The sequence below is a fragment of the Lethenteron reissneri genome, chromosome 67, assembly GCF_015708825.2.
Source record: "Lethenteron reissneri isolate LAM-NWPU_2019-01 chromosome 67, ASM1570882v1, whole genome shotgun sequence".
Lineage (NCBI taxonomy): Eukaryota > Metazoa > Chordata > Hyperoartia > Petromyzontiformes > Petromyzontidae > Lethenteron > Lethenteron reissneri.
In genome coordinates this window covers 2,407,139-2,429,563 of record NC_083845.1, presented here as the reverse complement: position 1 = coordinate 2,429,563, position 22,425 = coordinate 2,407,139, and the positions used below count along the sequence as shown (strand labels likewise).

Below are 22,425 nucleotides of genomic sequence, written 5' to 3'. Positions count from 1 at the left end.
GCCACTTGTCAATCCACCGCTGGATTAAGGAACTCCCAAACACCCCCCCCCCCCCCGCCAAGGCTGCATCAGCCGTGGTGGTTATTTGAACGCCACTTCGCCCACGTTGGCCGCCACGTGTTGACGACAGACACGGTGCGGGGGGAGGGAACCCAGTCGGTGCGGACGCCGCTCGCCGCCGACGTTACCCGCGAGCGGCTATCGAACCCGATTAATAAATATTTCATCAAAAGTGGCGTGGATCGCTTTTCCCCAGCCACGCCCCCCCCCCTCTCCACCCCCGCTGGTGTGACGCTGAAGCGGCGGTAAATTGGCAGCGTTAGTTCATCGGCCGTGTCGGGCGAAGGGGTGGTTGAGGGTGTTACGACACAGATCCTAACGTACGCGACCTGCCCAGAAGTTTGATTCTTCAGAACCGTGACTACAATGAGCGGCATTTACCCCTGAGGCCGGGAAGTATTCCTTTGGTATGACGCCTTTGCCCGGCTCCCTTTTCCCCACGGGAGCTTCGTTCTCCTTTCCCGCCGTTCGGCTCCGGCGACCTCTAACCCCGGAGGTCCTGTCGCAGCCAGGTGCATGCTGGGAGGATGGCTGCAGTGCGTTGTCCGTGGTGACCGGCCGCCCCCAGCCAGGGCACCGCTCCACCCCCAACACCACGTTGTGCGGGCAGTAACTGCAAGAGAGGCGCGTTGCATGGATAGGTGTACCTCTTACTCTAGTGGTAGTGCCTTATGCCAGTAATTATGTTTGTGGCGCTGCTGCTGCTGCGTCGTTGGCGGTGGTGCACAGGCACAGTCAACAATAACCAACGCGTCCATCAATAACACCGTTCATGTGCGTGGCTGTAAAAGGAAAAAGATACAACAGTCGACGTTTCTCCAACGGCCCTTCTTAATAGAACATCAGTGCAGCGGGTAAATATCGACAGACAGAAACGCGTGTGCATTGATAGGCAGGTACAATATTTGCAGGCACGCACTCCAGTGTAGGTGAATTAACTACGTGAGAGGTAAGTAGATATACAACATTGGGGGGATGCTTGGGGAGGCTTTTCTCCAGCGGTGGTGTTACCTGAGTCGTGGGTGGGGTTCCCTGAGCAGTGGGCAGGGCTAACTGAGCAGTAGGCGGGGTTCCCTGAGCAGTGGGCGGGGCTGTGTAAGAGTGGAGCTGCCGGCTCAAAAAACCGTCGTGGCACTTGGGCACAAGTGCGTGCGTGTGTGCGTGTGTATGTGTGCGCGTATGCTCGCGTGTGCACGTGCGTGCTCTCTCCGCTGCTCACTGGATGGAGAAGGCGAGCTCCTCGCAGCTCCACGTGGACACGGGCCGCCCGTTCAGCTCCAAAATGGCGTCCAGCGGCCGCAGGCCCGCACTCTCGGCCGGGCTCCCTGCACCGCGGGGAGCACCAACGCTGACGTCATCGTTCGATCGCGCTGCCTCTTTACACACGACAACAACGATGGGGTAACCCCTCCACAGCCCCCCCAATCCCGCCCCCCCCACCGACCCCTCCATCGACCGAGCAATCACGCGATGATGATGCTCCCGCCCCCCCTCTCTCTACGTCGCTCTGTGTCAGGGCCGTCGCCCGAGAAGTCGCCTCTATTCCCTTAAGGCCGCGGTGCTGTCGGCGAACGCGATGGGGGCCCGGGTGCTGGCGGGCGAGTGGGCGTCGGCCAAGTTAAGAGTAGGTGGGGGCTAAGGGCGGGAGGGGATGCCAGCTCACCGAGCGTGTGCCCGTGTGCGCGTGTCCCTGTTGAGCCTTCGCAGACAGGGCTCGCACTTGCCTGAGTCGACGCTTTGAACGCGCACGGGATCCTTGCCGTGGATCGTGAATCCAAAACCCTCAGCTCCGCGCGAAACCATGACCTTGGACAAAAGAACAAGTCAGGGAAGGAATCGTATGCAGATTTCCGTGCCGCCTACCCAGCGCACCGTGACAGCGGGGACGTAGCCGCATATAAAAGATGCCGTGAATTCACGCGCGTCAGAACTTTGCGGCGATAGCCGGTGCGCTCGCCTGCACGCACTCACCTTCACCGTGTGCTGGCCACAGGAAGAGACGTTCGCTGATGCCGGCCATGAACTTTGCCCGAGCCTGTCTGGAATCGTAAACATCAGATTCATTCAAACAGATGGCTGCCGCAGCCGCTGCTGCTGCAACCGCATTGGCAGCACAATGAATGACAAATCAACTCAAACAAAGCAGAATACATTCAGTTTTCTCCGGGATCTCTGCTTTCCATCCATAGCAACATCGGTCAGTAGGTCCCTATGTAAGTCTTTGGGTCTCTATGTGAGTCGATGGGTCTCTATTTGAATATATGGGTCTCTAGGTGAGTCTATGGGTCTCTGTGTGAGTCTATGGTTCTCTATCTGAGTCTATGAGATTCTGTGTGAGTCTATGGGTCTTTGTGTGAGTTTATGGGTTTATATGGGAGTCAATGGGTCTCTATGTGAGTCTATGGGTCTTTATGTGAGTCTATGGGTCTCTATGCGAGTATATGGGTCTCTATGTGAGTCTATGGGACTCTATATGAGTCTATGGGTATGTGTGAATCTATGGGTCTCTGTGTGAGTCTATGGGTCTCTGTGTAAGTCTATGGGTCTCTATGTGAGTCTATGGGTCTCTGTGTGAGTCTATGGGTCTCTATGTGAGTCTATGGGGCTCTGTATGAGGGTATGGGTCTCTGTATGAGTCTATGGGGCTCTGTATGAGGGTATGGGTCTCTGTGTGCGTCTATGGGTATGTGTGAGTCTATGGGTCTCTGTGCAAGTCCTTAGTGACCGGCCTGAGACCATAAACTCACTGTCACCAGAGAACCCGGTTTAACCACAGGCAGCGACCAAAACCCAGAGTGAAACCGGGCCTCTCCGCCGTGCCGGTCCACGTCTCTGACCCCTAAGCCAACCGGGGTCCACGTCCAGCTCCGCCGTCCATGTTTTTTTTTAACGACATCCTCACCTCTGTGGTTCCTGGAGCGCCGCGTGGCAACCTTGAGGTGCTTGGTGCGGCCCAGCTCTTCGGCCAGCAAGTAGTACCAGCCACTCACGTCCTACGGCATGGCGGCAGTGGGGGGGGAGCAGTGGGGGACAGCGGTGGTGATTGTGGAGGGTGGAGGATATTGGTCGGTGGGTGATGTCTCGTGAGGTGAGAGGGTGGTGGTTGAAGTGCGTGGATGGTGGGATGATTTTTGGGTGGTGGTAGTGGTGGTGGTTGGGTGATTCTGGTGGATTGATGGTTGAGTAGCAGTGGTGATGAAGTTTGGGCGGGTGTGTGAGGGGCGAGGTGATGCTGGGTGGGTGGTGGTGATGGTGTTCTGGTGGGTGGGTGTCTGGGTAGGTTTGTTTTTGTGGTTGGTGGTGGTGTTAAGGTCGGTGGGTGTGTGGATAGGGTGGTGATGGTGGTGGTGGTCCGTGGTGGAGGTGATGGTGTTTGGGTTGGTGGGTAGGTGCATGCATCGAAAGGTGATGCTGGTGATAATTTCGGAGATGGTGGTGGTGATGGTGGTGCTGAGCCAATCCTCTAGCAACAGCTTGACCTCGCCACTCTCCAATAAGCGAGTTTTAGAGGGGGGTGCCTCAAGACTCCAACTGCTACAACGTGGCCAGACCCACGCGATGAAGGCGAGCGAAACGTGCGATGCACCCCCAGTGCCCATGAGTACCTTGGCCGCCATCATCAGCGAACGGACGCCAAAGCTCATGCATCCCAGCAGCTCGCTGTGCCTGCGACAGCAAACGGGCACCGCTGAACGCTCCGGATTCACTCCACTCCCCTCCATGCTCTCTCCTGCCTCCCCCTCTCATCTCACTCCACTCCCCTCCACGCACTCTCCTGCATCCACTCTCCAGCCTCCATGCACTCTCCTGCCTCTCCCCTCTCATCTCACTCTACTCCTCTCCACGCACTCTCCTACCTCTCCCCTCTCATCTCACTCCACTCCCCTCCATGCACTCTCCTGCCTCTCCCCTCTCATCTCACTCCACGCTCTCTCCTGCCTCTCCCCTCTCATCTCACTCCACTCCCCTCCACGCTCTCTCCTGCCTATACCCTCTTTTCTCACTCTACTCCCCTCCACGCACTATCCTGCCTTTCCCCTCTCAGCTCACTCTACTCCCCTCCACGCCCTCTCCTGCCTCTCCCCTCTTATCTCACTCCACTCCCCTCCACACACTCTCCTACCTCTCCCCTCTCATCTCACTCTACTCCCCTCCACACACTCTCCTGCCTCTACCCTCTCATCTCACTCTACTCCCCTCCATGCCCTCTCCTGTCTCTCCCCTCTAATCTCACTCTACTCCCCTCCACGCACTCTCCTGCCTCTCCCCTCTCATCTCACTCTACTCCCCTCCACGCACTCTCCTGCCTCTCCCCTCTCATCTCACTCTACTCCCCTCCACGCACTCTCCTGCCTCTCCCCTCTCATCTCACTCTACTCCCCTCCACGCACTCTCCTACCTCTCCCCTCTCATCTCACTCTACTACCCTCCACACACTCTCTTACCTCTCCCATCTCATCTCACTCTACTCCCCTCCACGCACTCTCCTACCTCTCCCCTCTCATCTCACTCTACTACCCTCCACGCTCTCTCCTGCCTCTCCCCTGTTATCTCACTCTACTCCCCTCCACGCACTCTCCTACCTCTCCCCTCTCATCTCACTCCACTCCCCTCCACGCACTCTCCTGCCTCTCCCCTCTCATCTCACTCTACTCCCCTCCACGCACTCTCCTGCCTCTCCCCTCTCATCTCACTCTACTCCCCTCCACGCACTCTCCTGCCTCTCCCCTCTCATCTCACTCTACTCCCCTCCACGCACTCTCCTGCTTCTCCCCTCTCATGTTACTCTACTCCCCTCCACACACTCTCCTGCCTCTCCCCTGTCTTCTCACTCTACTCCCCTCCACGCACTCTCCTGCCTCTCCCCTCTCATCTCACTCTACTCCCCTCCACGCACTCTCCTGCCTCTCCCCTCTCATCTCACTTCACTCCCCTCCACACACTCTCCTGCCTCTCCCCTCATCTCACTCTACTCCCCCTCCACGCACTCTCCTGCCTCTCCCCTCTCATCTCACTCTACTCCCCTCCACGCACTCTCCTGCCTCTCCCCTCTCATCTCACTCTACTCCCCTCCACGCACTCTCCTGCCTCTCCCCGCTCATCTCACTTCACTCCCCTCCACACACTCTCCTGCCTCTCCCCTTATCTCACTCTACTCCCCCTCCACGCACTCTCCTGCCTCTCCCCTCTCATCTCACTCTACTCCCCTCCACGCACTCTCCTGCCTCTCCCCTCTCATCTCACTCTACTCCCCTCCACACACTCTCCTGCCTCTCCCCTCTCATCTCACTCCACTCCCCTCCACACACTCTCCTGCCTCTCCCCTCTCATCTCACTCCACTCCCCTCCACACACTCTCCTGCCTCTCCCCTCTCATCTCACTCCACTCCCCTCCACACACTCTCCTGCCTCTCCCCTCTCATCTCACTCCACTCCCCCTCCACGCACTCTCCTGCCTCTCCCCTCTCATCTCACTCTACTCCCCTCCACGCACTCTCCTGCCTCTCCCCTCTCATCTCACTTCACTCCCCTCCACACACTCTCCTGCCTCTCCCCTCATCTCACTCTACTCCCTCTCCACGCACTCTCCTGCCTCTCCCCTCTCATCTCACTCTACTCCCCTCCACGCACTCTCCTGCCTCTCCCCTCTCATCTCACTCTACTCCCCTCCACACACTCTCCTACCTCTCCCCTCTCATCTCACTCTACTCCCCTCCACGCACTCTCCTGCCTCTCCCCTCTCATCTCACTCTACTCCCCTCCACACACTCTCCTACCTCTCCCCTCTCATCTCACTCTACTCCCCTCCACGCACTCTCCTGCCTCTCCCCTCTCATCTCACTCTACTCCCCTCCACGCACTCTCCTACCTCTCCCCTCTCATCTCACTCTACTCCCCTCCACGCACTCTCCTGCCTCTCCCCTCTCATCTCACTCTACTCCCCTCCACGCACTCTCCTGCCTCTCCCCTCTCATCTCACTCTACTCCCCTCCACGCACTCTCCTACCTCTCCCCTCTCATCTCACTCTCCTCCCCTCCACGCACTCTCCTGCCTCTCACCTCTCATCTCACTCCACTCCCCCTCCACATGCTCTCCTTGCTCGCTGTGACTGGGACTCACCGGCTTTGCCGATCGAAGCTCCACACGCCAATGAGTAGCCTCTTGTTTTCATCTTCTGCCTGCAGAACGCTGCGTGCGGGAAGATAAATCATCATTAATCTCCATCCCCCTCCTGCCTCTCCGCGAGGCCACGTGTGTGCCACGCGGGGTCACGACGGCTCCCGTCAAGGTCACCCAGCACGATAGAGATGTTGAGTGTAAAGTTTCGATGCCATTAAGCAAATCCCCTAGTGGTGATGCTGCTGCGTTGGCAGGGGTGCACAAGCGCAGTTAGCAATACTGCTCAACGTGTTCCACGTCAATACACACTTTGACTTTAATGGGGGAACAAAAAATACATATATAAAATGGGTGATATCTCAGACGATGGCTCTTCTTCTTTTATAGTGCCATGAAGAAGGACCATTGCCCGAAGCGTCGGCTATTATATATACTTCCATTGAAGGCTATGCATTGTTACTGACAGATGCGTTGAGTGTTTTTTGCGGCACTCTCTGAGTGACATGCCGAGAGGGAAGGAAGAAATCCCGGCGCTTGGTGGATTCAGCCTTTCAGGCGCAGGCATTGATGTGACAGGGTGGGTGTGCATCTCCCCTCCCTCCGTGATGACGTCCCCGCGACGTCACCGCGCGTCGAGGCGACGTCGTCACGGAGGGAGGAGGCTCCGACAGTAACGTCGTTATTGTTGTAGTTGTTATCATTATCGTTACCGTCACGAATTCAACACTTTTCACAGACAAAAGGCCCGCGGCTAACAATGTGGCCAAGCCCGTGCATTTGCTCGATTTTGTCTTCCCTGCTATTATCGATCCAGGTGAGAGCCTCGTTTAATCGATGCAGCCAATAGCGTCGCTTTGAATGTGACCACAGCGCGCGGAGAAGAGGGGGCGGTGGTGTTTGGGGTCGGCGATTTACAAGGCGAGGTGCTCGTGGAAGACCGGGCCCTTGCAGTCGGGCACCATCCTCGTTCTGCAACGCTGCTTCCGCTCCAGGTCTGGCACCAGCGCCAACTAAAATGGGGGGTGGGGGGGGAGAAAGAGGTGGAGGGGGGGGGGGCGAGGGGTAGTGACCGTCAGAGTCGCGAGAGGTGACTCAGCCCGGAGTGCAGCGAGCGTCACGGTTTTAGCCCCAGCGGGCCGCCCTGGTAAACGTCGCGGCTGGCATTCATCACGACCGCCACCGCGCCGCCTGCCACTCCACGGCGGAGGTTGAGAGATCCCCGTCGCATCGTTCGAGCTGACTCCGTGAGCGGAGGGCGTCGCGGCGGCACTGGAAGTGCAGTGCCGTCCGTCCGTCTGATCGCGAGCACCGGCTCAACACGAGGGGGGCGTAGGATTCACACCCCCCCCCCCCACCCCCGACCTTCATCTCCGGCGGTTGGGTTGTCACGATTCATGGCCCCAGCTTGCTTCAATCGTTTAAATATCGTCTCCCACCGCCTGCCCGTGTTCCCGTAGGCGTTAGTACCGTTGTTCACCCCATCTCTATCTCCATAAGGATCGAGCCTCCCATAAACCACGTGACTTCCATGTGTCCCCGCCCCCACCCTGAACCCCTCCCACCGTCACCACCCGCTGGAAAAACAAACTCCTCCCCCTCCTCCCTCTCCTGCCCCTCCTCCTCTTCCTATTCCCCCTCCTCCCCCGCCAACCAACTCCGCCCCCGCCATCCTCATCCATCCCCCTCCCCCTCCTATTCCTCCTCCCCCTGCTCCTCCTGATGCAGCCTCTCCCTCCTCCCACTCCAGTTTCACCATTCCTTTTCCGTCCTGTCCCTCTGATCTCCCGTTCATCCCCTGCTCCCATCCAGCAACTGATTTGCGAAGGGCCGATAATAATGATAATAATGGTACCTTGACGTATGAGTTGCAGGTCTGGAACTCCTTTCCCACCAGCCCCTTGGCTTCCATGACTGAGTCACACACAAAGACAAAGATCACCCGTATAGCCTTTGACAGACTGTTGGGGCAAGTGCTGTTAGCGAGCACCTACGAAAGACCAGAACGGCACACGAGGGGGTGGGTGGCCAGCACCACGCCCGACCGCCTTTGTCTCCCCAGTGGCGATGTTTACACACATCACACCAGGTACTCATTTAAGGCCGAGTCGACCTAGGGGAGGCCCATGACCGGTTCTGTGAGCGGGAATCGAACTCGGGCCGCCGGGTTCCTAGCACGGCGTAGCGCTAACCACTGCGCCACCGCTCCCCATCGCACAGACACCGCCGTAAACGTACAACGCATTCATCCGAAGTCCACGTCAACATCGACTCAACTGCAAGCCAGAATCAAACCCAGGCGGCCAGATTTGTAGCGCTCGCGCGCTAACCGCTGCACCACTCTCCCGGGTCACTTTGTTTTTGTATAAGCCGTTGTTGCGGAGCAGACGTCCAAAGGCCCCAAAACGCCAAGGGGCTAGCAACAAACAGCACTCTTATTAGAGTCGCACTCGGTAAGAGTGTAACACACATCTTGAATTGTGGTTATTATTATTATTTAACAAGAGGTTGTGAATGAGAGGCGAGGGTGACGATGATTATGATGGGAGGAGGGAATTCCAGAGTGCGGCAGTGTGAGGGAAGGAGCAGAGAGAGAGAGAGGTGAGGTGACCAGCGGGGTGGTGAGTGGGCGGGGGGGGTGAGTGACTGTGCGAGTGGCTGAGTGAGTTGTGACCTGTGGTATGGTGAGTGGGCGGGGGGGGGGTGAGTGACTGTGCGAGTGGCTGAGTGAGTTGTGACCTGCGGTATAGTGAGTGGGCGGGGGGATGAGTGACTGTGCGAGTGGCTGAGTGAGTTGTGACCTGCGGTGTGGTGAGTGGGAGGGGTGGTGAGTGACTGTGCGAGTGGCTGAGTGAGTTGTGACCTGTGGTGTGGTGAGTGGGAGGGGTGGTGAGTGACTGTGCGAGTGGCTGAGTGAGTTGTGACCTGTGGTGTGGTGAGTGTGGAGGGGGGGTGAGTGACTGTGCGAGTGGCTGAGTGAGTTGTGACCTGCGGTATGGTGAGTGGGCGGGGGGGTGAGTGACTGTGCGAGTGGCTGAGTGAGTTGTGACCTGTGGTGTGGTGAGTGGGAGGGGGGGTGAGTGACTGTGCGAGTGGCTGAGTGAGTTGTGACCTGTGGTGTGGTGAGTGGGAGGGGGGGTGAGTGACTGTGCGAGTGGCTGAGTGAGTTGTGACCTGTGGTGTGGTGAGTGGGAGGGGGGGTGAGTGACTGTGCGAGTGGCTGAGTGAGTTGTGACCTGCGGTGTGGTGAGTGTGGAGGTGAGTGAATGAGTGAGTGGATGAGTGAATGGGTGAATGACTCTGAATGTGTGAGTCGGTGAGTGAATGAGTGAGTGAGTGAGTGTGTCGTTGTGACCTGCAGTGGTGGTGGTTGACTACAGCGGTGGTGGTGGTTGACCAGTGGTGATGGTGGTTGATTACAGCGGTGGTGATTAATCACGGTGGTGAGTGTGCTGGTGGTTGTGGTTGACCACAGAGGTGACGGTGGAGCCGCTGCTGGCTGAAGGTCTCCCGCTGGAGGTGGACGCTGCCCGGGGTGGGGGCTGCACTCACCGTGGACGCTGAGCGACGTCTCCTCCACATCGATGGAGAGCTTCAGTTGACCTGCAACGCATCGCACACCCAGGGCTCTCCTCTCAAACCGCTCGTTGTTTTTATTCAACCCCCCCCCCCCCCCCCCCCCCATAGTTTAAAACAAAGACAAAACCCCTCCACCCCCTCTCCCCCGTATAGCCTCAACAGACTGTCGGGGCAAGTGCCGTTCGCGAGGAGCAGCGCCCTGTGACGGTCGGCGCCGTGGCACACGAGGGGGCCGGGTGGGTGGCCACCACCACGCCCGGCCGCCTTTGTCTCCCCAGTGGCCATGTTTACTACACACCGTACCGGGTACGGTATTCATTTTGAGGCTGAGTCGACCTGGGGGAGGCCCATAACCGGTTCAGATAATCGTCACCGGTGTTGGCCGCGAGCAGGAATCGAACCCGGGTCGTGAGGTTCGCAGCGCAGCGAGGCGCTAACCGCTCCACCGCCGCTCCCCGCTCGGTTTAAACCGGGCACGCTCGCACTCGCACGCAAAGTGACCGCGATTTGGTCAAGGACATCCCAAACGCTGCAAAAATGGCACGCGACAGTAGCAACAGCGGCAGCAGCAACAGCAGCAACAGCAGCAACAGCAGCAACAGCAGCAGTGGCAGCAGCAGCAACAGCAGCAACAGCAGCAGCAGCAGCAACAACAGCAGTGGCAGCAACAGCATCAGCAGCGGCAGCAGCAGCGGCAACAGAAGCGGCAACAGCAGCGGCAGCAGCAGCGGCAGCAGCTGCAGCAGCGGCAGCGGCAACAGCAGCAGCAGTGGCAGCAGCAGCAGTGGCAGCAACAGCAGGGGTAGCAGTGTCAACAGCAGCAGCAGCAACAGCAGCAACAGCAGCAGCAGTAGCAGCAGCGGCAGTGGCAACAGCCTTGAGACTCTGCAAGACGATCCTGGATGGTCGCCATCGTCATTGTCATCACTGCTATTGTCATTGTCATCACTGCTATTGTCATTGTCATCACTGCTATTGTCATTGTCATCACTGCTATCGTCATTGTCATCACTGCTATTGTCATTGTCATCACTGCTATTGTCATTGTCATCACTGCTATTGTCATTGTCATCACTGCTATTGTCATTGTCGTCACTGCTATTGTCATTGTCGTCACTGCTATTGTCATTGTCATCACTGATGTTGTCATTGTCATCACTGCTATTGTCATTGTCATCACTGCTATTGTCGTTGTCATCACTGCTATTGTCATTGTCATCACTGCTATTGTCATTGTCGTCACTGCTATTGTCATTGTCATCACTGCTATTGTCATTGTCATCACTGCTATTGTCATTGTCATCACTGCTATTGTCGTTGTCATCACTGCTATTGTCATTGTCATCACTGCTATTGTCGTTGTCATCACTGCTATTGTCATTGTCGTCACTGCTATTGTCATTGTCATCACTGATGTTGTCATTGTCATCACTGCTATTGTCGTTGTCATCACTGCTATTGTCATTGTCGTCACTGATGTTGTCATTGTCATCACTGCTATTGTCATTGTCGTCACTGCTATTGTCATTGTCATCACTGCTATTGTCATTGTCGTCACTGATGTTGTCATTGTCATCACTGCTATTGTCATTGTCATCACTGCTATTGTCGTTGTCATCACTGCTATTGTCATTGTCGTCACTGATGTTGTCATTGTCATCACTGCTATTGTCGTTGTCATCACTGATGTTGTCATTGTCATCACTGCTATTGTCATTGTCGTCACTGCTATTGTCGTTGTCATCACTGCTATTGTCATTGTCGTCACTGCTATTGTCATTGTCATCACTGATGTTGTCATTGTCGTCACTGCTATTGTCATTGTCATCACTGCTATTGTCATTGTCGTCACTGCTATTGTCGTTGTCATCACTGCTATTGTCATTGTCATCACTGCTATTGTCATTGTCATCACTGCTATTGTAATTGTCATCACTGCTATTGTCGTTGTCGTCACTGCTATTGTCGTTGTCATCACTGCTATTGTCGTTGTCATCACTGCTATTGTCATTGTTATCACTGCTATTGTCATTGTCGTCACTGCTATTGTCGTTGTCATCACTGCTATTGTCATTGTCATCACTGCTATTGTCATTGTCATCACTGCTATTGTCATTGTCATCACTGCTATTGTCATTGTCATCACTGCTATTGTCATTGTCATCACTGCTATTGTCATTGTCATCACTGCTATTGTCATTGTCATCACTGCTATTGTCATTGTCATCACTGCTATTGTCATTGTCATCACTGCTATTGTCATTGTCGTCACTGCTATTGTCATCACTGCTATTGTCATTGTCATCACTGCTATTGTCATTGTCGTCACTGCTATTGTCATTGTCGTCACTGCTATTGTCATTGTCGTCACTGCTATTGTCATTGTCATCACTGCTATTGTCATTGTCATCACTGCTATTGTCATGGTCATCACTGCTATTGTCATGGTCATCACTACTATTGTCATTGTCACCACTGATATTTAAAGGTAGCCAGCCACGCTGATATTATCAGCTGAGACGACAATTGTCCCCGACCGCCGTCTTTTCGAAACGGAAGTGGCTTTGCGTTTTTATTGTCGAGGGATAGAGAGAGAAACGTGAAACGTCTGACAATGGCCGAGTTCTCCGGAGAGGCTTCGGCTCTGATGATGCAATTAGAACTCATAACTTTTATTTATTTATTTCAGGGACGCCACGGTAGTGAGATGTTAACTACCTCGCCTGATATACAGGAGGTCGTGGGTTCGATCACGACCCTGACGCCTGCTGCTGTATATTTGGAGTTTGCATGTCTCTCTCTCATCATCATCATCACGGTGGCTAGGAGATGTTAACTACCTCGCCTGGTATACAGGAGGTCGTGGGTTCGATCACGACCCTGACGCCTGCTGTATATTTGGAGTTTGTGTTCTCTCTCCCTCTCTCTCATCATCATCACGGTGGCTGAGATGTTAACTACCTCACCTGGTGTACAGGAGGTCATGGGATCGATACCGACCCTGACGCCTACTGCTGTATATTTGGAGTTTGCGTGTCTCTCTCTCATCATCATCACGGTGGCTGAGATGTTAACTACCTCGCCTGGTGTGCAGGAGGTCATGGGATCGATACCGACCCTGACGCTTGCTGCTGTATATTTGGAGTTTGCGTGTCTCTCTCTCATCATCATCACGGTGGCTGAGATGTTAACTACCTCGCCTGGTGTGCAGGAGGTCATGGGATCGATACCGACCCTGACGCCTACTGCTGTATATTTGGAGTTTGCGTGTCTCTCTCTCATCATCATCACGGTGGCTGAGATGTTAACTACCTCGCCTGGTGTGCAGGAGGTCATGGGATCGATACCGACCCTGACGCCTGCTGCTGTATATTTGGAGTTTGCGTGTCTCTCTCTCATCCCCGTGGTCGCGTGGATTTTTTTTCCGGATCCTCCGGTTTTTCTCTCCACATTTAGAAACACGCGTTTAGACTATTCCGATTGTGTTGCTGCTAGAAATGTCTACACAATAAGCCACTTTTGGCCGGGTCACTTTTGAACAATAAGTGAATACCTCGGTGGGATTTGTCTGGTCGGATGGGGATGGTTTAGTTGCATTTGTATGCGCTTGGGTCATTTGTCTACCTGTCTTGTACTTTACAATACTGTCGTGTGTTTTTGTAACTGTTTGATGTTGTAACAATCTTACCCCGTGCCCCTACTGGACATCTCCATATATTAAAGGAAAAGTTGTGATTATGTGTGTCTGTTCAAAATGTTTAGCATACTTCCTGAAATGCAACAAACTTGAAATTTGCCATGTGGGTACTTTACAGACTGTACACCATGCAAACATTATAAAAATACACTTATTTATTTTGGGGGGGGGGGGGAGCTCAATAATGCATATTTTTTTGCACGGCAAGTGAGCTGTGACGTCACATCTGTCACGTGACCCACGCATGTGGAAGCGTAACGCATTGTAGTGTCGTGGTTAGCGTGCCGCGCTACGAACCCGGCGAACCGAGTTCGATTCCGGCTCACGGCCACCGCCGGTGACGATTATTTGAACCGGTCCTGGGCCTCCCCTAGGTCGACTCAGCCTCAAACAATTACCTGGTCTGGTGTGTGAACATCACCACTGGGGAGACAAAGGCGACCGGGCGTGGTGAATCCAAATCCCGGGCGAAGGCGGGTAGTAAAGCTAGTCTGTGATAAAAAAAAAGCTTCATAGCTCATCGGATTCCCCCAAGCACAAAAACACATTCACATTCTTCGCCGCAGTCCGGCAGGCACCCGAGACTTTGCAGAACAATTCCGGTCCAGGGCGCGTGGCTCAGCGTCTCCGCCGCTCCGCGCTCTAGCGGCAGGTGCACGCGAGTCCGTGAGACCCTGGCGGTCGTGAGTCCGTGAGACGCCCTTGCCTCACCAGGGAGTCGGATCTCAACTGAACGTATCAGGCAAGATGCTTGCCACCCACCTGTGTCCATCTCTCATCATCCTCCTCCTCCTCCCTGTGCCCAATCTCGTTGTCGATATTTCTGCACCCACCCCCTTCCAACCCCTCCACTGGAATATACATTAAACAGCAGTGTCCATAGACTCAATACCGCCCATAGACTCAACACTGCCCATTGACTCAATACCACCCATAAACTCAACACTGTCCATAGACTCAATACCGCCCATAGACTCAACACTGCCCATAGACTCAACACCACCCATAAACTCAACACTGTCCATAGACTCAACACTGTCCATAGACCCAACACCGCCCATAGACTCAACACCGCCCATAGACCCAACACTGTCCATAGACTCAACACCGCCCATAGACCCAACACCGCCCATAGACTCAACACCGCCCATAGACTCAACACTACCCATAGACTCAACACTGCCCATAGACCCAACACCGCCCATAGACTCAACACTGCCCATAGACTCAACACCGCCCATAGACCCAACACCGCCCATAGAATCAACACTGCCCATAGACTCAACACCGCCCATAGACCCAACACTGCCCATAGACTCAACACCGCCCATAGACTCAACACTGCCCATAGACCGAAGACCGCCCATAGACCCAACACCGCCCATAGACTCAACACCGCCCATAGAATCAACACTGCCCATAGACTCAACACTACCCATAGACTCAAAACTGCCCATAGACCCAACACCGCCCATAGACTCAACACTGCCCATATAATCAACACTGCCCATAGACTCAACACCGCCCATAGACTCAACACTACCCATAGACTCAACACTGCCCATAGACTCAACATTACCCATAGATACTCTTTGATTATTTCGGTAAAGTCACGTAGGTATAAAATAAAATAAATTAAATCACGACGTTTCGATTGCAACACAAGCAATCATCAGGTGAGAAAACCACAGCAAGAATTTTTTTTCTTTCTGAAATCTAGATTACCCTTAGACTCAACACTGCCCATAGACTCCGCACTGCCCATAGACTCAACACTGCCCATAGACTCAACACTGCCCATAGATTCAACACTGCCCGTAGACTCAGCACTGCCCGTAGACTCAACACTGCCCGTAGACTCAGCACTGCCCGTAGACTCAACACTGCCCGTAGACTCAACACTGCCCGTAGACTCAGCACTGCCCGTAGACTCAGCACTGCCCGTAGACTCAACACTGCCCATAGTCTCTGGACAAGACGTACGAATGTTGAACTAATTTCTCACCGCACGCAGCCAACCGTGCTAATAGGAGGTGCGGGGGCTGAAGGACAACAAACAGGTGAACACAACAACGAGCAGTGTTGTTGTCACCGCTCTGCCTCTCAACTCTAAACAAGTTAGCGTCGCACAGCTCCGCGGTTCCAATCGAAGGGGCCGCCCTGGTAAAAAAAAATTATGATTTCCCTTTGACCTTTGTCTTGTACTTTGCACAGCTGTCGTGTGTGGCGTACCGTTTGTTGTCGTAACGTTCTGACCCCCGCCCCCCACCACCCACCCCGTGTCCCCTAACTGGACGTCTGTGAGTAAATAAGTTATATTAAAAAAAAACTTTTTTTAAACACGCTTTTATGAAATGTACGAGTAATGGAAGAACTCCACGACTCCAGGAAGTGGTCCCGAAGCTTGCCATAACGTAAGGGACCGTGGTGATTTACAGCCAACGTCAGGTGAGCGTGGACAATTATACCCAAGCCGAAACATAACTTGTAAAAAATAATGTTTAAAAATTATATTTTATATTTGCAATGATAGAATATAGTATTGTCATCAGTATGACATACCTATACCAAGTTTGCAGTCGATACCACATTGGGAGTGGGTCAAAATTGAGTTACAAGATTTGAGGATACGACAAAAACAGACAGAGTGAGTTCATAGAAAGCGTGTAAAGAGATCGTTTAAAATATATTATTCATTTTTAATGATAGAATATAGTGTTGTCATCAGTATGACGTACATATACCAAGTTTGCAGTCGATACCACATTGGGAAGTGGGTAAAAAAATTGTTACAAGATTTGAGGATACAACAGACAGAGTGAGTTAAATAAAAATGCGTGTAAAATGTTTAAAACATTTTTTATGATAGAATATGGGATTGTCATCAGTATGACATAGTTATTTCAAGTTTGCAGTCGATACAACATTGGGAAGTGGGTAAAAATTGAGTTACAAGATTTTTTGAGGATACGACAACAGACGGAGTGAGTTAATAAAAAGCGTGTAAAAAGATTGTTAAAAAAATTTTAATGATAGAATATGATATTGTCATCAGTATGACATAAGTATACTAAGTTTGCAGTCGATACCACATTGGGAAGTGGGTTAATATTTAGTTACAATATTTGAGGATACAACAACAAAAACAACAGACGGAGTGAGTTAATAGAAAGCGTGTAAAGTAGAGAGAGAGAAGAGCTCATTAGCTCATCGGATTCCTCCTCTGATGAGCGCGGTGGCGCGTGCCGCTGTCCGCTTCACTCTCCGTGGACGTGGCAAGGTCCCCCCCCCCCCCCGCTACGCAGGTCGCCGTGCGTGTCGGAATCACGTGACAGCAGATTTGGCGAATTTGAACAAAAAAATGTTTTAAAAAAATATCCCCGCAGGATGACTCCCGTTGGAATAATGCAACAGCAGCAAACATCGCTAAATGTTGAAACTTGACAGCATCCTCCTGAGGAGCAGTCGTGAGATGATCCAGCGAGGCCCTCCTGGGCTTAACAATCGTTAAGGACCCCGTCGATAACCTCCAAGCCACCCGGCCACCAGAATAATCTTAAACTCAACCGACTCAGCTGGATAATTCTTCCCCAATTAACAAACCTCATTCACTAATCGCGTTTGTCCATTGACTAATCCCGGAATCCACAACTCAAATAGTCCAGGACCGCTCATCTAAGTGCAAGTCACAGTCCCACAAATAAACACGCGAGGCTTTTCTACCAGATAACAACAGCAGCAGCAACGGCGCGATAATGATTAACCATAAAAAAACGTAATGATGTCCGATCCCTTTGACGATCCACTGCTGGATAAAGGCCTCCTGTTTCGCTACGCTGTGAACTAGACTTTGATAGTTGCTCATCACGAAGAATTCTGCGCAATTCGAAAATTGCTCATGGAATCATCAGCAGCAGCAATGTGCTCAGTAGCTCCATGTCCACGTGGAGGTCTGCTGCTGCTGCTGCTGCTCGCCACGACGAGAGGGCCTCAGTGGACAGACAGAGAGACAGACAGAGTTCGTGTCGTGTCGCTGGTCCTCCTCCTCCTGCGTTGAACGAGCCCAGACGACCACAGTGGGTTCACCGTGCGCTCCGTAGCTGTGGCTTGCAAGGCCACAGTCGCACTGTGTGGCTGTTTCCAGAGCCGGCCCAGCCACTAAGCGACCCTTGCAATTGCAAAGGGCCCCGTGGCCAGCAGAGGGCCCCCCTAGAGTCACTGCTAGCTAGTGAGTGAAAAAAATCATACATCAAAGGGACCTCCAACCAAATTTTGCTTAGGGCCCCCAAAGGTCTAGGGCCGGTTCTGGCTGTCTCTGTGAGTCTCTGTGGGGCTCGACAGGTCTCCACGCGTCTCTGTGTCTCTACGTATCTCTCTATATGTATCTATGAACCAGAATCGGAATATGTAACTACACCGGAGGAATCTGATGAGCTACCAAGCTATTTTGCACTGTGTCCAGTCAGTGGCGTTTTTTTGGGTGAGATCGCGTAAGTAATAAATAAATAGATGTGTCGTTAAACCCGCCACCACCCGACACAGCCAACTAGTAAGGGTTGTTACGTAAACAGAACGTGGGCAATTCGTCACTAGTACAGCACTAGTGTGTAGTGTAGTGTATAGTAGTGTAGTGTATAGTAGTGTAGTGTATAGTAGTGTAGTGTATAGTAGTGTAGTGTATAGTAGTGTATAGTGTAGTGTATAGTAGTGTAGTGTATAGTAGTGTAGTGTATAGTAGTGTAGTGTATAGTAGTGTATAGTGTAGTGTATAGTAGTGTAGTGTATAGTAGTGTATAGTGTAGTGTATAGTAGTGTAGTGTATAGTAGTGTAGTGTATAGTAGTGTATAGTGTAGTGTATAGTAGTGTATAGTGTAGTATATAGTGCAGTGTAGTGTATAGTGTAGTGTATAGTGTAGTGTATAGTGTAGTGTAGTGTATAGTGTAGTGTATAGTGTAGTGTATAGTGTAGTGTATAGTGTAGTGTAGTGTATAGTGTAGTGTATAGTGTAGTGTATAGTGTAGTGTATAGTGTAGTGTATAGTGTAGTGTATAGTGTAGTGTAGTGTATAGTGTAGTGTATAGTGTAGTGTATAGTGTAGTGTATAGTGTAGTGTAGTGTATAGTGTAGTGTATAGTGTAGTGTATAGTGTAGTGTATAGTGTAGTGTAGTGTATAGTGTAGTGTATAGTGTAGTGTATAGTGTAGTGTAGTATACTAGTCCAGCACACACAGGTTGTGTGTTGGAGAGCCAAGCCACAACATTTACAATCTGAAGTACGACGTTTCGCCAGTAATTACAACCAGCTTCATCAGGCGACAGCCAGATTTGTGGATAAATCCACCTGTCTCGTTCCTTACGTGGAAGCGTCGATGTGGTGACCACGCTTCTGTGCTCTTACGCAAAGTGGGGGGGGATTACTGAGTCTACGTGCATTATGCGATCCCTTCGATCTTATCTTTCCTGTAAAGTGTGTATATGAAAAGCCGTACCAACGGTAATCCCGATTTAAGTACGCTGCCCTTCATTAATCCCGCATTGACCGGCGTGGTGAAGTATGGCCAAATAAAAACCCACAGCCAACGCAGCATTGGGGAGGCCTTACACCCACAGCAGCGCTTTCACGAAGGGTCGCAAATTAGTCAACGTCATTGCTACATTGGAGCAATCTTAAAAGACGACCGGCTTAACCGGGCAGACTTTCCCAATTCACAAATGACTGCTGTCGTGACCAAATTGTGGGGTTTACTCATTCACCCACCACGACTCGCACGGAGTCCAGGGCCAGGGTGAGCCATCGAAGTACAAAAGAACTCATCACAATCCCACAAATAAACACACGGGAATTTCCTACCAGACAGCAGCAGCGTGACAACGATTAACTACAACACAACAACAACGGCAATCATTTCCAGCCCCAATTGTCAATCCGCTGCTGGATGAAGACCCTTCACACTGCTCGCAGAGGCCAGTCGCACCGCCGGTGCATATCTCCCGGTCGCCTCAATCGGTCAACCCACATCGAGTGCCGGATGAAGTTAGTGCGGGGCCTGTAGCGTGATGTTATAAAGGAGCCCTAACTAAATAAAAACACGTAAATATTACAACACAAATGTTTAACTTGCACAGTAAAGTTATTGTATTTTTCATTTGCTATACAGCCAGATAATACGACGAATCGCTAACCTTAAACACCCGGTCGTTCGTAAAAGTTGAAGGCGGTATAGTACTATAGTAATAGAGCAAGTGCAGAATCACTGAACCGCAAATGATAGCTCGAAAGCATTTAGCGCGGGGCCCTTGAACGTGCAGAGCCCGTAGCCATATGCTGCTACTTTTGCCACCAGGACAATCCGGCACTGCCCGCGGCGCCTGCTGGGTCTGTGCCCCCTGACTTCCACGCCGGCACCGCGAGCCTTCGACAACTGCACGTGAACACCTCCGCGGTGCCCCAGGCCAGGCGCAACGCGGCCGCTGGCGTCTCGTCCACGCTCAAAACGACCTGGTCGTGGCACAGGCCGCAAGTCGACGTAAAGCGCTCGACGTGTCCGTCATTGGACGCCGCCCGTGGCCTTGGAAGCAGGAAAAAGGGCAGCAGTGGCATTGACGACGACGATGATGTGCGGTTCGCGTGTTCTCTTGCTTGACCCCGTCGCTTCACGATCGCCGCGGTGAAGTACGGTCGAACATATTCTTGGTTCTCTCGGTAAAATCACGTAGAAGGGAAATAATAAAATAATAAAAATAAAACATTATAAAATTCTCACGACGTTTCGGCCACAACGCAAGCAGCCGTCCTCCTTGTGGCCGAAACGTCGTGAGAATTTTATTATGTTTTGTTTTTATTATTTTATTATTTCCCTTCTACGTGACTTTACCGAAAGAACCAAGAATATGAATCTATTATTTTATTATTTCCCTTCTACGTGACTTTACCGAAAGAACCAAGAATATGAATCTATTATTTTATTATTTCCCTTCTACGTGACTTTACCGAAAGAACCAAGAATATGAATCCCTGCAGTCACGAAAGCTTTCAATCGAAATTTTACGGTCAAACAGCCACCACGACCGGCGCGGCACTGAAGCCTTCATCCAGCAGTGGATCAGCTGAGCGCTGTGAACCACTCACATAAACCACTACGCGTATGGAACACGCGGTTTGACATAATCCCTTAGCGTCGTTGTGGAAAGTGAAAGGTAACAAATCAGGGCAGAAATAACATCTATCTGTCTTCTTCGATATGAATGAAGACCTTCATTTGTATGTCTCGCACACCTCGAGGGTACATCCCGACGAGGTAGAAAGCTGAAAAGTGGTACAGAGGTGGCTTCTAGGAATACAAACAACAGGGAAAGTCTGAAAATCCGAGATTTTTCATTTTAAGGCCCCCAAATCTAGATGCCCCATATACATGTTTGTGCCTGGTGCCATTCAAAAACCGTTCTAAATATAAGATTGCAGTCCGTGTCGTTTGCTTGAGCGTTAAGACGGCGAATAAAATTAAAGCGAGAACCATCGCTCTATCTTCTATTGTTTTTGAGATATTTCGGATTCAAGCGGTTTTGAACGAAAAAAATTAATTTTATGATGTTCAAATCTGAATAATTCGGAAACAGTAAAAGATAGAAGCTGCCCTCAAATACTATTACGTTCATAAATTTGTGTTCTTTCTACTTAAAAAAGAACGGAATTTTTGTATTGAGCAGTTTTCAATGGGTACGTCTTTAAATATGAGAAGTTGAATCAAGTCGTCAAACATGTTTGTGCTTTTTTTGCGGACAAATACACATTTTTGGAGTAGTTGTTAGTGTCTGATCGTAGATACAATTTGAAAAAAAAATCTAATCAGGTTAATGATTATTATTCATTGAAAATTTTTGCCTGGCGAAGACTAGTATTAAATATCGGTTAAGTTACTGAAAAACTATTTTTTTTTCCAGGTAAGTGCTCAACTGAGCTACAGAACTGGCCTGTCTGTCACAGATGATAGCACAACAAAAGTGGCTTATCCATCCCGTGAAATATATAGCGGCCCAACACTCTAAACGCGTGATTCTAAATGTGCGGAGGGAAAAACCGGAGAAAATTCCACGCGACCACGGGGAGAGAGACACCGCAAACTCCAAATATACGGGCTAATAGTCTTAAGTGAAAGTGCTCGTGCATGAATAAACAAAGAAAAACACGGTCGAAAGGCGTGTTTCAAAACGATAACTCCCCAAGTATCATTACCATGAGCCATTGTCTATCTACTGCTGGATGCAGGCCTCTCCTGCGAGGCCAGGCAGACTCACCGTGCGTGCTCAGCACGAAGCTGCTTGGGGTGCTGCGTGGCGCGGAGCTCTGCAGGGAGACGCGCCTCACCCTGCCGCCACCGCCGCCACCGGCACGCCGACTCAGCACGTGCATCCTCACCACCCTCACCACCCTCACACACCCTCGCCCAAGCTCACCACCCTCACCCAAGCTCACCAAGCTCACCAAGCTCACCAAGCTCACCAAGCTCACCAAGCTCACCAAGCTCACCAAGCTCACCAAGCTCAACAAGCTCACCAAGCTCACCAAGCTCACCAAGCTCACAACCCTCGCCACCCTCACCACTCTCACCACCCTCACACACCCTCGTCCAAGCTCACCACCCTCACCCAAGCTCACCAAGCTCACCAAGCTCACCAAGCTCACCAAGCTCACCAAGCTCACCACCCTCGCCCAAGCTCACCACCCTCCCCACCCTCGCCCAAGCTCACCACCCTCACCACCCTCGCCCAAGCTCACCACCCTCACCACCCTCACCACCCTCACCACCCTCGCCCAAGCTCACCACCCTCACCACCCTCACCACCCTCGCCCAAGCTCACCACCCTCACCACCCTCACCACCCTCGCCCAAGCTCACCACCCTCACCACCCTCACCACCCTCGCCCAAGCTCACCACCCTCACCACCCTCACCACCCTCGCCCAAGCTCA

General features: G+C 52.1%; 1 protein-coding gene across 1 annotated transcript in view; it reads right to left on the bottom strand.

Moving 5' to 3' along the window:
* LOC133360098 (uncharacterized) overlaps nt 1–21,882 on the bottom strand; it is a 39,551-nt gene extending 17,669 nt beyond the window's left edge. The window contains exons 1-11 of the mRNA XM_061578685.1: nt 21,752–21,882; nt 9,731–9,781; nt 8,034–8,092; nt 7,097–7,191; nt 6,182–6,250; nt 3,666–3,726; nt 2,963–3,053; nt 2,032–2,099; nt 1,785–1,866; nt 1,280–1,385; nt 442–673 (exon numbers count right to left, since the gene is read on the bottom strand). Coding sequence (XP_061434669.1) covers nt 442–673; nt 1,280–1,385; nt 1,785–1,866; nt 2,032–2,099; nt 2,963–3,053; nt 3,666–3,726; nt 6,182–6,250; nt 7,097–7,191; nt 8,034–8,092; nt 9,731–9,781; nt 21,752–21,866 — 1,029 coding nt within the window. The 5' untranslated portion in view covers nt 21,867–21,882. The remainder of the gene's footprint in view (nt 1–441; nt 674–1,279; nt 1,386–1,784; nt 1,867–2,031; nt 2,100–2,962; nt 3,054–3,665; nt 3,727–6,181; nt 6,251–7,096; nt 7,192–8,033; nt 8,093–9,730; nt 9,782–21,751) is intronic.
* Nucleotides 21,883–22,425: the final 543 nt, after the last annotated feature.